This window comes from Onychomys torridus, chromosome 4, assembly GCF_903995425.1.
Source record: "Onychomys torridus chromosome 4, mOncTor1.1, whole genome shotgun sequence".
NCBI classification, from domain to species: domain Eukaryota; kingdom Metazoa; phylum Chordata; class Mammalia; order Rodentia; family Cricetidae; genus Onychomys; species Onychomys torridus.
In genome coordinates this window covers 141,331,090-141,343,481 of record NC_050446.1, presented here as the reverse complement: position 1 = coordinate 141,343,481, position 12,392 = coordinate 141,331,090, and the positions used below count along the sequence as shown (strand labels likewise).

Genomic DNA, 12,392 nt, shown 5'->3' with positions numbered 1-12,392 from the left:
TGTGCTTGCCACTCTCTGGGTTCAACGGTCCCAACCATGGGACCTGCCCTACCAAGACCCAGCCTTCTGCTTTTGTTAAAGAGACACAGGTCTGTAACCCCAGCACTCAGGGCTGAGGGGATTCGTTTGAGGCCAGTCTGGATCATATACATAGCAAGACCCTGTCTCAAAATCAACACAGAAGTAACTTAAAGAAGTGCCCTAACTGACTAATCCCTGGAGGTATAACCTGTACAAACTGTCTGGCTTCTTGCCATCACTCTGGCTTGTATCACGGTAGACGGGGTGGATGTGCCCAGCAGCCCTGCAGTCCTGGCATACTGGGGTGCGGTCTCAGAAACAAAGAAGCTAACCTAACAAGGAGGGGGCCTCTATTTCCCTGGCTGCCATGCTCGAGGGCAGTCCCTATAAATGTCAGCTCGCCTTTTCATTTGGGCCACAAACATTCAGCAGGCCCCTATAATGGGCCAGGCATGCAGCTGGAGGAGCACAGGCCAGAGTGAAGGCCAGCACTAATACAGAGCACAGTGTACCTCCTGGAACTAGGGAGGAGGGGCACTCTGATGCCTAGCCATCCAGGGTGCTCCAAAGGACTGGGCCAGGCGGGGTATAGGGGTTTGAGGATAGACACAGAAGCAGAGTTATGACTGGGTGTGGGATGCATTACAAAGAAACCTGCTGGGTTTGCTCCTACCCTTAAGTCCAGTAAGAAACATGGGCCCACTCACAGGGGCCAGATTTCACTGACCACATATTCTGAGACACATCTTGAGGGCTGGACCAGGACTTGAGGCAGTGTTCATGACCAACCAAAACCCTGTAGGAAATCCTTATGAGTAGATACCTTGGTCACCAGCAGGTCCCAAACATGAGAGGCACCAGAGACCAGACCAGATGTCTGGGTTTCTTTATGGCATATATATATATATACATACATACACACACACACACACACACACACACACACACACACACACACACACCCTCTAGGCTGGCCTCTGGCTAACACATCAGCCTCCAGCCTTGAGAATCAGCCACTGATTCAATAATTAAATTGGTGGCTCATGATCAACACCATCCTCCTCGTTCCTAGCTATGTTGTTTGCCTTCATAAACACTAGTCCTATTAGCAGGCCAGCCTGCCTATGAGATGTCAGTGCCCATAGCCAGGAGGGGCCTGAGATATGTGTGACTCTACCCTGTAGGTGGCTGCAAGACAGCTAACCCCACCAGCTTCTGCTTCATCTGCACTGCATCATCACCAAGTTCTAGATCGTAGCAAGGGATACCAAGGACTTCACAGCCCAACAGAAACCCCCGTTGGTTTGCTAACTATCCCGAGGACCTCAATCCACTGAGACTCCAAAGTAGTGTTCTCGGGCAGTGACCCCGGTTCCAAAAGGTGCAGTGGGGAACAACAGCACAACCAGACCTTTGGGAGGTCAAGATGGCCTTATTACACTGGACTTTGGGAAGAAAAAAAAATTCTAGATCTTTCTTGGGAAAGCATAACCAAGGATGCTTGCTAAGCACTGCTAACACAGCCCTTAGGACGTTGTTGGGTGTGGTTCTCAGTAAGCTCAGATCAGGCTGTAAGTCAACTGCTGGGCTGTCCCAGCCCCCGAGCCCCCCTTGGGCCCCCCCCCCCTGGGAATGCCATAAGGCAATAGTAGTCTGGAGGCTCCCAGCACGAGGGGGTCTTGCTGACCTCACGAGGCATCAAGGCACAAAAAGCCTTTTCTTTTCCAGCAGCCTGGCACCCCACTCCTCACACAGCCACCCTCAGCTCCCCAGCTCTAAGTCCAGACACTTCCAGCTGCCTGTATGCTGGACTCAGGCTGGGAGGGAGGACCAGCATGTGGGTTCTGCCATGGAGATGAACTTTGACCCAAACTGCAAGGCTCCTACCCCTTATTTACTCTTTAAGGCTCACCCTTTTTTTTTGCAGAGTTAACATTACACCCCTTTTCAACCCTGCACCTCCCTCCCACATTCCAAGCCCTGACCTTTGACCTCTCCTAATTACCAGTCCCTAAACCCCAGTTCTTGAGGCCTACCTCCTGGCTCATCATCCTTTACAACTACTAGCAACCTAGTCCCAGAAATAAGAGCCCTACCAGGGGCCTCTGCCTACAAGTGCTATCCCACATCCCCAACCTGGTCAGGCCCAGCTGACACAGGGCCCAGAGCCCATTCTTAGGCTCCATATGGAACCATGGAGTGGACATGTGACTTCTGACCCTGGCTCTCCAACCCCAAGAAAATCCAGGACATAGCAGCCCAGTCCATCCTGGTCTGCTACCAACTGCCTGGCCACTGACCAGGTAGCCCTATCCCAAAGCCAGCCTCACCCAGGCCATAAGAACACAGCTCCAGGTCATACACATTCTTGACCTTCCCAGGCCTGAATCATGGTAATTCTGAAATCTTCATCTGACAAGCCCATGAGCATAGATAGGAGCAAATAGACAAGAGCCCCCCCCCCCCCCCCGGGCTAGTTAGGGGCCCTGCTTATGATTATGAGTACAACCTTCTCTCTCTGGGGCAGCGGGGCTTACAGAGAGGCTGACAATTCCAGCTTTCAAGTACAACAGGGATGCCCCCAATGTCACCTGGGTCCCACCACCCAGAGCATGTGCAGGCCACTCACAGGACAGTGAGTGCCCTTCCTGCCAGCTGCCAAGGGGCACTCACCGTCCTCTTGGCTATGGAGGTTCTGCGGGCTCCGCATCCTCTCCTCCTGGCTGGGGCTCAGGTTGGAGGCCAGGTGGGGGTCAGCTGACATCCATGTGGAGTCATTCATATCAAAATCTTCACTGCTCACAGAAGTTTCATCCTGAGCAGAGACAAAGAAGGCAGGTGTTCATTCAACAAGAGGAGTGCACACTGAGTCTGGGTGGTCCCAGAGGGCACAGAGAGCCCCAAGACATTTGCAGTGAGGGCCGGATGATATGCCCCCTGGCCCTGGTTCCTAGCGGAAGCTAGGGTTGAGGGCCTGTGCTGTCTGTAATTGAAGACAATTACGAGGTCTCACATCCTGTGGAGCGGATAGCAGAGCCTGGCTCTTACCCTTGTGAGCCAAGGTTGAAATGAGTGCTGTAAACAAGCGTCACCGTTCCCCAACCAGAGCCTGAGGAAGAGGGCTCACTCTGCACAAGGCCTACACTGGGTAGCAGGACATGCTGGGCACTGAGGAGGCCAAGGTGGCAGCCCCCACCAGGCCTGCCGCCAACTCCTGTGGAGCATACATGGAATTCCTTTCTCCCACTCCCCCAGCCCAGAGGACATTTCTGTCTTCCTCCTTCCTAACCTTCGCTGTGCTTCAAAGATATGCTCTTGGGCGGCTTCCAGAGTTGAACAGGCCAAACCCAGAAGTGTGGAGAAGGAAGGGGGTGGGGCAGGCCAGGGTTCTGATCACACCAAGAAGGGACAGAGAGAGAGGGTGTCAAGGCCTTCCAAACAGCAGATAGTCTGCTGGAGAGGACAGCAGTGGATCCTGTCCCAACTGCTGGCTTCAGTGTGCCCTTGGTTAGTCATCTGGGAACCCCTGGGATGGGGCCCCTTTAATTCAGCCTTCCAGCAGGAAGGAACCCCACCTCCTCCTGATCCAGCCCCTTCTAAGAGCAACAAGCAACTGGGTTGAGGCTCCAGTGGTAACACTGGGAAGATGGCTCAGCATGCCACATGTGGATTCCTGACCTTGTGCCCCAACCCCTAGGCAAGATACAATAGCCTCTGTGGGCCCGTGGCAGAGCACCCTTGGAGCCACCCCTACAGGGCCCTCTCACAGACATGTCTTTTATGGTGAGCAAACACACTTTGGTTTGAACTTTCTTCGGCTGCTGTCCCTGGGGCAGCCACATCTGCTCCAAGTGCTAGGGAAGCAGAGGCTGAGTCTCCCTCCCTCCCCCAACCATGCCTGCTGGCAGCAGTTTCCTGGAATTCACAGCTTCTATGCAGCAGTGTGGACCCTCTGTGCTGAGTCCAGAGGACAGGAGCTGAGCCACAACACTGCAGGTCCAAATGTACACACTTGGAAGCCTGGGGACAGAGCCAGGAACCCTGGGGACAGAGCCCAGTGTATTCTCCTTCTCCTGTACAAGCGCTGGTCTCAAGTGCGCGCGCGCGCGCGCGCACACACACACACACACACACCCTTTGGACTACCTACTACCCAGAAGCTCCCTACAGCCTGCCTTCATGACAACACGTGCTCACATCAACAGGGACATGCATGCTTAACAGGCTTTCTACACAGAGCACAACAGGGAAAGGTCTCTTGGAGGTACTGAGTAAGGACTCTCTCTCCTGTTCCCCTTCTGGCCCTGTGGGTGAGCTCTGGGAGCAGAAGCAGAAGTGGGGAATGCATGAATTAAGTGACTCTGTTTCCTAGTAGTTTGTTTGTTTGTTTTTAATCTTTTGAGCCAATGGCAGCAAAGACGCAGTTGGATCTCTAAGTCTGAGGCTAGCCTAGTCTGTAGAGTTGAGTTCTCTGACAGCTAGCGGCTACACAGAGAAAAATTTGTCTCAAAACAAAACAAAAAAAGAAAGAGGAGCTACCTATGTAGCCTATACTGGCCTCCAGTTTACAATCCTCCTGTCTCAGCCTCCAGAGGACTGCAACCACCTATTCAAACCCATTCATTCACTCAAGTATTCCCTGGATACCAACTACGGACCAAGTGTCTAGGTGCCAGAAGTCCAGTTGTGGAGCAGACCCATTCCTGGCCTCCCTGCTACTCCCCATCCACGGAGCAGAAAGTGGCTTCGCGTGCGTTACTGCCCACGTTCCATAGCTCCTCTTCTTAAACAACCTGCCGGTCTGTACCACCCGTCTAGTCATAGCACAAAACTGCTGTGGGGCTCTGTCCTGTCACCCCACAAGGCTCTCTGGCCTTCCAAGAGTAGGGACCAGGCTTCCTGTTCTCTGAATTCCTCATGAGGTAGCAAGACTTGTTGAACTGACTAAACTGCCTGGCAGGATGTGGTGTTTAATGAGGATGCTGCATTAATCTGACAATTAAGGGCTCTGGTCCCACTGCGCAGTTCTTGAATGGGGGCCATATGAAAACTGGGACCCTGGTTGGCAGGCCAGAGGCTGCAGGCTTCCCTTAGTTACAGCTGCTAGCCATTCCACAAACGGCCTAGGGCTGCTCTGGCTTAGAGAGCTAAACTGCTCAGGAAAATGGACTGACTTCTACCTCACCCGGCCCAATAGATGGACTGCATTTCATACTGACACTGAAGTTACCTGCAAAGAAAAAGCATCTATTATCTGCATGCTCCAGGCTCTCAGGCTCTGGGACAAGAGCTTCGTAACATTTCCTCATAATGGTCCCATAAGGCTCCACAGGGCAGGCCTCTCTCCAGGCCTAGTCACACTGTTCCTCAAAGGCTTGCCCCAGCTGACCAGGGTGACAGAGCTAGAGGCAGAGCTGGGGTCTGAATCCAGACAGTCTGCACCCAGAGCCATGAAACTGCACTTTCCACCCTTTGATTCCTTAATGACAAAGTGCCTCGAGATAACACCCGAAGGTAGCGGGGCTCTGTAGACTCGATGGCATGTGCACACGTACACACACACGTGTACACACACACACACACACACACACACACACACACACACACGTGTACACACACACACACACACACACACACACACACACACACACACACGCTTGTATGCAGAGTTGACGCGCATGATTGAACATCTACTTTGTGCTGAGTTGCCCCAGGGATCTATATGGCTAAGGAGGGGCTCCTTCCTACCTTCAGACTTTATCGAAGGAGAGGGCTCAGCTAAAACTTCTGGCCCATTTACAAGTATGGGGAAGGGCTCTGGGGGCCTGCACAGTTACTGAACACCATCGGCTCTCTCCCAGGGCTTTCCCATAGCCCCAGGTTTCTGCCATCCCAACTGCTGCTTTGTGCACTGACTGCTTTGGTGGCGTAGGCTTCTTCTTCTCTTCCTTCTTCTTCGTAAGTGAGAAATCAAGCCTATTAAACCTAAACTTTTCAGAAAACAAACAAAACTGAGGACGCTGTAGCTGTGGAGATGGCCAGACTGCCACAGCTTCCTCCCACGTCCACACTTAGGGCTGACCTGCAGAGCGCCTTCTGCAGGCCCTGCTGCAGCAGAGCTGGCCTGTCCATGGGGCAAGGCCAGCAGACTCTAGCTCCCTCCTCACCTATTCACCCCTGAGCTGAGGCTGCCAAGGCAGGCTAATTACACAGGCAATTACCAGAGCACACAGTTCAGACCCATCACCCAAGTCCAGAGGGACCTGTGGGGGGAGGAAGGAAGGGAGGCAGCCGACCCAGGTTGGGAGTGATGAAGCCTGAGGCCTGTCTAAGACCCCAGGCACTCCCCTGCTCCCCCATGAGGTCACAAATAGGTCACTTTTTCTTGCTTCCTTCTTAAATCTCAGGAGAATTTGGGCTACTAATTTCTCCCTTTCAAGTAACTTCAATGGGACATTCATTGGAAATATAAGTATGCATGCCATGCTTCTAAAATCCCTCTCCTGAGATTCTGTGTGATTGACCACGTAGCTATGGCCAGGTCCCCCTAGCCAAGCCTTTGCCCTTTACATCCTGAAGCCTGTGGCCTTGCCCACCTGGCAATAAAAGTTCATCAGATCATGCACCATAGTGCTTGTGCCATCATGGGTCACAAGGCAGTGAAAAGGGGAGCTCTTGTGTTGGCTGGGCAGGGTGGGTAGCACCCAGTCAGTCTTTAGGACACACCCCCAACCTTGACTCTGGGCACAAAGAGGGGCTGACCAAACCCTTGAGTATAACTCCTATCTTCAGTCCAAAATTCAGAAGCCAGTTCCTTTTCTCCCCACCCAGCTAGCCCAGGCCCTTCCTCCTCTGCAGAACCAACCACTGTGCAGCCCGGAGGAGGGGAATTCGGGAGACATATGGAGGAAAGTGGAAGCAGACCTGTATCCATGGCTGTAACTATGGGCAGGTGCTATCAGTAACCTGATTATTTTACAACTGGGGTCAACTTCTCTGGAACTGGGTTCCTGGTGCCTCTGAAGCTGAGCATTTGCATCTTCCAGGACTCAGAATTCTGGGGCGTGCCTCCTACAGTATTTTCCAGGCCTTTCCTCAGAGCTGTAACTCTATCTCAACCACTCACTTGAGAAAGAAAGGGAGGAGGATTTCCCGAGAACTCAGTGCCAGTGGAGGCTATGAGGCCTGATCTGGAGCCCTGGGTGTGCGTTTCAGACCATGGAGGCAGTGGGGGTGTTCAAGGATGCTCCAGGGCCAGGCAGGAAACAGACACTCCGGCTGGCTGCCCCGCCTCTCACTGCCCCCAGGTTTTGGGGCAGTTGCTCCAGCCCCAGCTCTCAACCTTGCATATATACTAGGATGTGGGAGGTGGCTTCTCGGTTGGGCACTGCCTTCTGGGTCACCTGTGAGCCCAGCCAGGTCAGGGAATGCTCAGCCCCTGAGCTGCTTGGGGTGAGCATTATGCACATCACTCAGAACATGTGCTGAACCACATTTGACCCCAACTTTACTTCAGCTCATCAGGCACTTATTAATGGAAACTGAAAACTCCCAGGATCCAGAGCAAGCAAAGGTTCATGTCCCTGTTGTGATGGGGTTGCATGAAAGAAACAGGAGGGTGATCAGAGTTAGCTCCTGGGCACTTGGGGCTTCCAAGGCTGTTGTTTAATGCTGTACCCCATCAATGCCCACCTGGCCACCAGAAGAGGTGGTGAGTCTCCCTGAGACATAACCCACACAATTCCACTTCTTGCTAACAGACTTTGGCTTCCTAGCCATACAAACACTCTTCCAGGAAAAAGGGAGCTGGGAGGCTTGCTTCCAGCCAATCATCCAGCACACTTGGAGTAGTCTCTCCTTCCTCCTCCTTCCCCACACACTCACTCCAATACTCTCACACTGCCAGTGCCTATCAGAAACATATTCATGGACCCATGTGCATGTCCCCGCCATAGTGGCTGCCTGGGTGCTGGAGTGAGCATTTTCCACACCTTCCCACTAGTGTATGGGCTTCTGTTTCTAAGCAAAGGCAACTATTTTCCCAGCATTCCTCACTATGAGACCTTGCTGATGTGCAGCTCTTGCCATCAATGGGGATCTGAGTTTCTTGGGCAGGCAGGGTCCTTCCAGCCAAAAGGATGGCCAGAGGGGAAGCACTCTGAACTAACCTTCTCCAAGTCTATCCTTCCAAGAAAAGGACTCACGCTAGACTAGAAAGTTCTTGAGCAACTCAGAGGTGGACCAGCTCCCCATTGCCCCAGGGTGGCTGAGGCCCTGGGGAAGAAGTTCCTCAAAGTTAGCCTTCTCAGCAGGGAGGTAAGCTGGGGTGCTACCACTGGTTGGTAGAAAGGTGCTGAATGGGGCAGAGAGCAAGAGGAGGGGCTGCCTTGGGACTACTCTATAGGACAGCCCAGCCGAGGAGCCTGGATTGCATTCAAAGACACATTTGGACTCAAATGGCTTTCCAATGAAAGGGTAATTTACAACCCGGGGTTAAGCTACCCACTGGGGCCTGGGCCATCAATGGGCCCTTTCCCCCACACCAACCCACAGCTCAGAAGCAGGCATGTTTCAGGGAACTTGGCTCCACCATCACAGGCTCTGCCCACAGGAGTGAGGAGCGCACCAATACTCTCTCCAGGCCCCAACACTGGTGTGTGCAGTGGGGGAGGGGGCTTCCAGCTGATTCTGGGATAAGTAGGGCTTTATCTCAAGGGAGAATCTATTTCAGGCCACAATCCTCAGAAAGAGGGGGAAATCACAGAGTCCAAACACCATTTCAGGTGAAATCAGGAGGTTATTCATCTCCCCTCAGAGCAGACCGAAAGAAAAATCAATGTTTTAGGAGGGGAAAGGGTTCCATTTGAATTAATGGGTTTGTGGCTTCTCCATTGATCTGCGCCTCTTCACACTTTCTTTTTGTGCTTTTGTGCTGTGAGGGAGAGGGGAGGGAGAAGGGAATGGCAGGGAGGGGGCTCTCGGTAAGGAAGAGGACGGTCTAACCTTAACCTTTCTCCGGGAATAATGCTAATTAGCGAGGCTTAATGAGAACTTCCCCTAGGAAGCTCGGCCTGGTAGAGGCGGCCGGACTCCCCGCAAAAGCAGCTCAGAGTGAGAGTAGGGTCACTTCTGAACCCAAGAGGCCGGAATAGGAAGGCGAAATGCACTCCCCGCCCCCCCCCCACACACACACACCAGTCCCCTGCCTACCAGTGTATCCTGCCCCGGAGCCCTAGGTGAAGGGCGGCGAGCAGCAGGAGGGCGGAGGTGTAAATCCACCTTAACCCTTGCGCGCGCTCTCCGCAGGCTCCCGCGCGGTGTGTCCCTTCACCAGGGGTCCCCGAAACCCTTGCTTCTGCTCCGAAGGTGCACATGAGAGGGGCTGTCGGTCCCCTGGTGGAGCGACAGGAGCCTGCCAAAGTGGGCTCAACTGTGCAAACCGTGTCTCAACTCCCGGCGCCGTGGCATGAGCCCCTCCCTGCCACTGTACGCTTCCCGTCCCCACATCCCCAAACACAGTCCACTTCCTTTCTCCCGGAGGCAGCGGCCACCCGAGCTTGGCCCCCGCCCCGCTGCCCGCGAACGTCCTCCTCCCGGGGACGCGGTGCGGAGCCCGCTGCAAACGGCGTGGCCGCGGCACAATACCGCGGCGCGGCGCACACAATCACCGCCCCCCAGGACCGGCGGCGCGCACGGCCAGGAGTGGGGTGCGCCCGGCAGCTCCGGGCACTTGAAGCTAGGCGCACCTCTAGGGCGCCCCGCAGGCCCGGGAGCGCAACCTCCGCCCCTCCCCGCTCTCGGGCACACTCGCCCGCCCCCAGCCCCAGCCCACTCCACCCAGGGCCAGCAGCTCGCCAGGCGCAGGAAGCTCCCCGTGAGTCCCCCTCCTCGGAACCCCCCATCTCCCCTAACCGCAGCTCAACGGCCAGCGGCAGGGCAGGAGGAGGGGGCGGCGGCCGAGGGCCCAGGACCAGTCTGGTCGCGGGGTCCCCCAAGACTCCGTACCTGGGCGGGCGGCGAGGCGCAGACCGCCGGTCTGGCCCTGGGAGTGAACCGGGAGGGAGGCGGTGACAGCCCCACCGCTCCAGCTGCTGCTGCTGCTGCTGCTGCTACTGCTGCTGCCGCCGCGGCCGCCCGGGGAGAGGGGCTGGCACCGCTGCGGCGCGTCACTGCCCGGCCCGGGGGCGGGGGTGGCCAGGGGGAGGGCCCAGGCGAGCGGCGGCGGCGGCGGCGCCGCGGCCCGGGAGGAAGGGGGAGGGGGGCACCGGGCACGGGGAGGCGGGGGAGGGGGCGGGACCGGGCACGGGGCGGGGGCCGGGGGGAGGGGAGCGCCGGAGGACGCACTCAGGGGGAGTAGGAGGAGCAGCAGGAGGAGGAGGTGGAGGGGCGGGCGAGAAGGAGGAGTGGGCATGGGGGGGAGGGGGAAGAGAGGAAAAGGAGGCACCCAGGGAGAGGGGAGAGGAGAAAGGAAAGTGGGGGGGAGGGAGGAAGGAGGGGGTGTTGGGCCAGGTATGAGGACCAGGGAGCATTGGACGCGCTGCCGTGCGCTACTGGGTAGAGCTCTCTTAAGGGAGAAGAGCTTGGAGGAAGATCCCTGGGGGCGTGCAGCCCAGGAAAGGAGGCGACGGGAGCAGGGCTCGCCCTGGGCTCCCAGAGGCTGCGGACTTCAAGTCTTGGGGCGGGGTGGGGGCGTACCCTGCAAGCTGTCTGCGTTCAGGCCAGGAGAGGGAGACTTGGCCCAAAGAAAGTGACTAAGGCAGGCATCGTCGGGAACTCTCGGTGTCATGGGCCTCCAGACAGCCCTCGACCTACGCGTCTCTCAATCCCGGGCGACGCGGGTGCTCGTTGGGCAGGGCTGCGGGACCCGAGGGCTCAGCCCTAGGAGGTCTTAGTGGGACCCTGACGAGGAAAAGCCAGGCACGTGGCCGACTCTCCCTCGGGCCCCCGCCTACACCTCAAGGCCCCCTTTTCTCGATCAAGTTCAAGCTTGAGCTCCTCGGCACCCTACCCACGGGCCGTCTCCTCCCCTCCCCTCGCCTCCTCTCTATTCTGCACCATCTCGCCTCTCACTCTTCCTTTGTCTCTTTCCCACCACTTAGTTTGTACCCGCCCCTGCACCCCTCCTCTCTGCTCCGCCGCCAGCTCCAGTGTCCAGGCTGCGCTCACCTGTTCGACCCAAACATTCCGGCGACCCGGAGCGCCCGCCGCCCGCTTGCTCCCGGCTCCCTCTGAGGGCCCCCGCCCCACTCCGCGGGTCATTGTGCTCCAGCAGACCACACGGTGCCGGCTCCTTACGGCGCGCTGGCTACAGTTGTAAAGTCACAGCATAATATCAAGAATGCTGCCCAGACCTGGGCGCGCACAGTCCGCAGGGACTCCGCAGGAAAGGGAAGACGCAGGCGGACCCAAGGTGAGGTCTTCCTCGGGGCAAACAGACCTTCTGCCTCGGCTTCAGGAGAAGATATAATGGGGCAGCGCGAGGTGGCCAGAAAGGTACCCTGAATCTCCGGGCAACCTCAGACTCGCCTGCGATCTAACAAGCTAGCAAGTATCCTTACGGCAGAATTAAAACATCGACAGAGAAAAATGGGTTAAGGGCAAAGTCGTCCCCCCCCCGCAACTCCCCAACACCAAGTCCAAAGACCGGGTTAGAACACATGGGCCTCGAATAAAGCTTGTGCTTTAACAAGGATAGAGAGAGACGTTCGAGAAATTCTGTGGGGAGATGCCCCGCCCCCAAAAAGAAACCCAGTGAGGAGCCCACCTCCTGGTTCCTCGGAGGAGGAAGGGCAATTTCTACAGATTCCTTTACGCTACGACTCATTCGCAGTGGAGCCAGCAGAGGAGAGCAACAAGACAGCCACTGCGATTGTTTGCAGTTTTGAAACAGACTGCCTTTAACCCTCCAACTTTTCTTTTAAAAGCCCTTTTCTTTCTTCCTCTGAAAGCTTTGCATTGTGAACAATCTATGATAGACAAGACTCCCTCTACAGGTTTGATCTGTAATTACAGCCACAGGTTCGGAGCTCCCGGTTCACGGATTAAAAACCGATGACACTTCAAATTAACAGCACACAGACTTCATTCTGCATACGCTAAAGACTTTACTGTCAATATGAAACTCACACTTTAAAAAAAAAAAAGATTTAGGCGTGTTGCTCATTAGCGCCCTTTACTCCTGAAATTAAATGTTTTCAAACCGATTCACTTTTCCGCTTTCTCTGTTAGACCTTTACTTCTCACCCTTGGAGATGTGGGAGTGTAGGGTCAAAACTTTGTTCAGTCCTTCTAGGGCAATATGGGCGTTTCCAACATGGAAGCTGCCCTTCCTTACTCTGAATGAGATAATTCCAGGCTCAGGATTTCCTGCC

The 12,392-nt window shown here is 55.5% G+C and overlaps 1 protein-coding gene across 4 annotated transcripts in view; it reads right to left on the bottom strand.

The window, feature by feature from the left end:
- Positions 1-12,392, bottom strand: part of Nol4l (nucleolar protein 4 like) — a 79,060-nt gene that overhangs the window by 21,275 nt on the left and 45,393 nt on the right. For 3 of the 4 annotated variants that reach the window (XM_036185928.1, XM_036185927.1, XM_036185929.1), the window contains one exon: positions 2,695-2,836. In XM_036185928.1, coding sequence (XP_036041821.1) covers positions 2,695-2,836 — 142 coding nt within the window. Of the gene's footprint in view, positions 1-2,694; positions 2,837-10,026; positions 10,202-12,392 lie in introns of those variants that run through there. The other variant, XM_036185930.1, reaches the window with a different exon arrangement.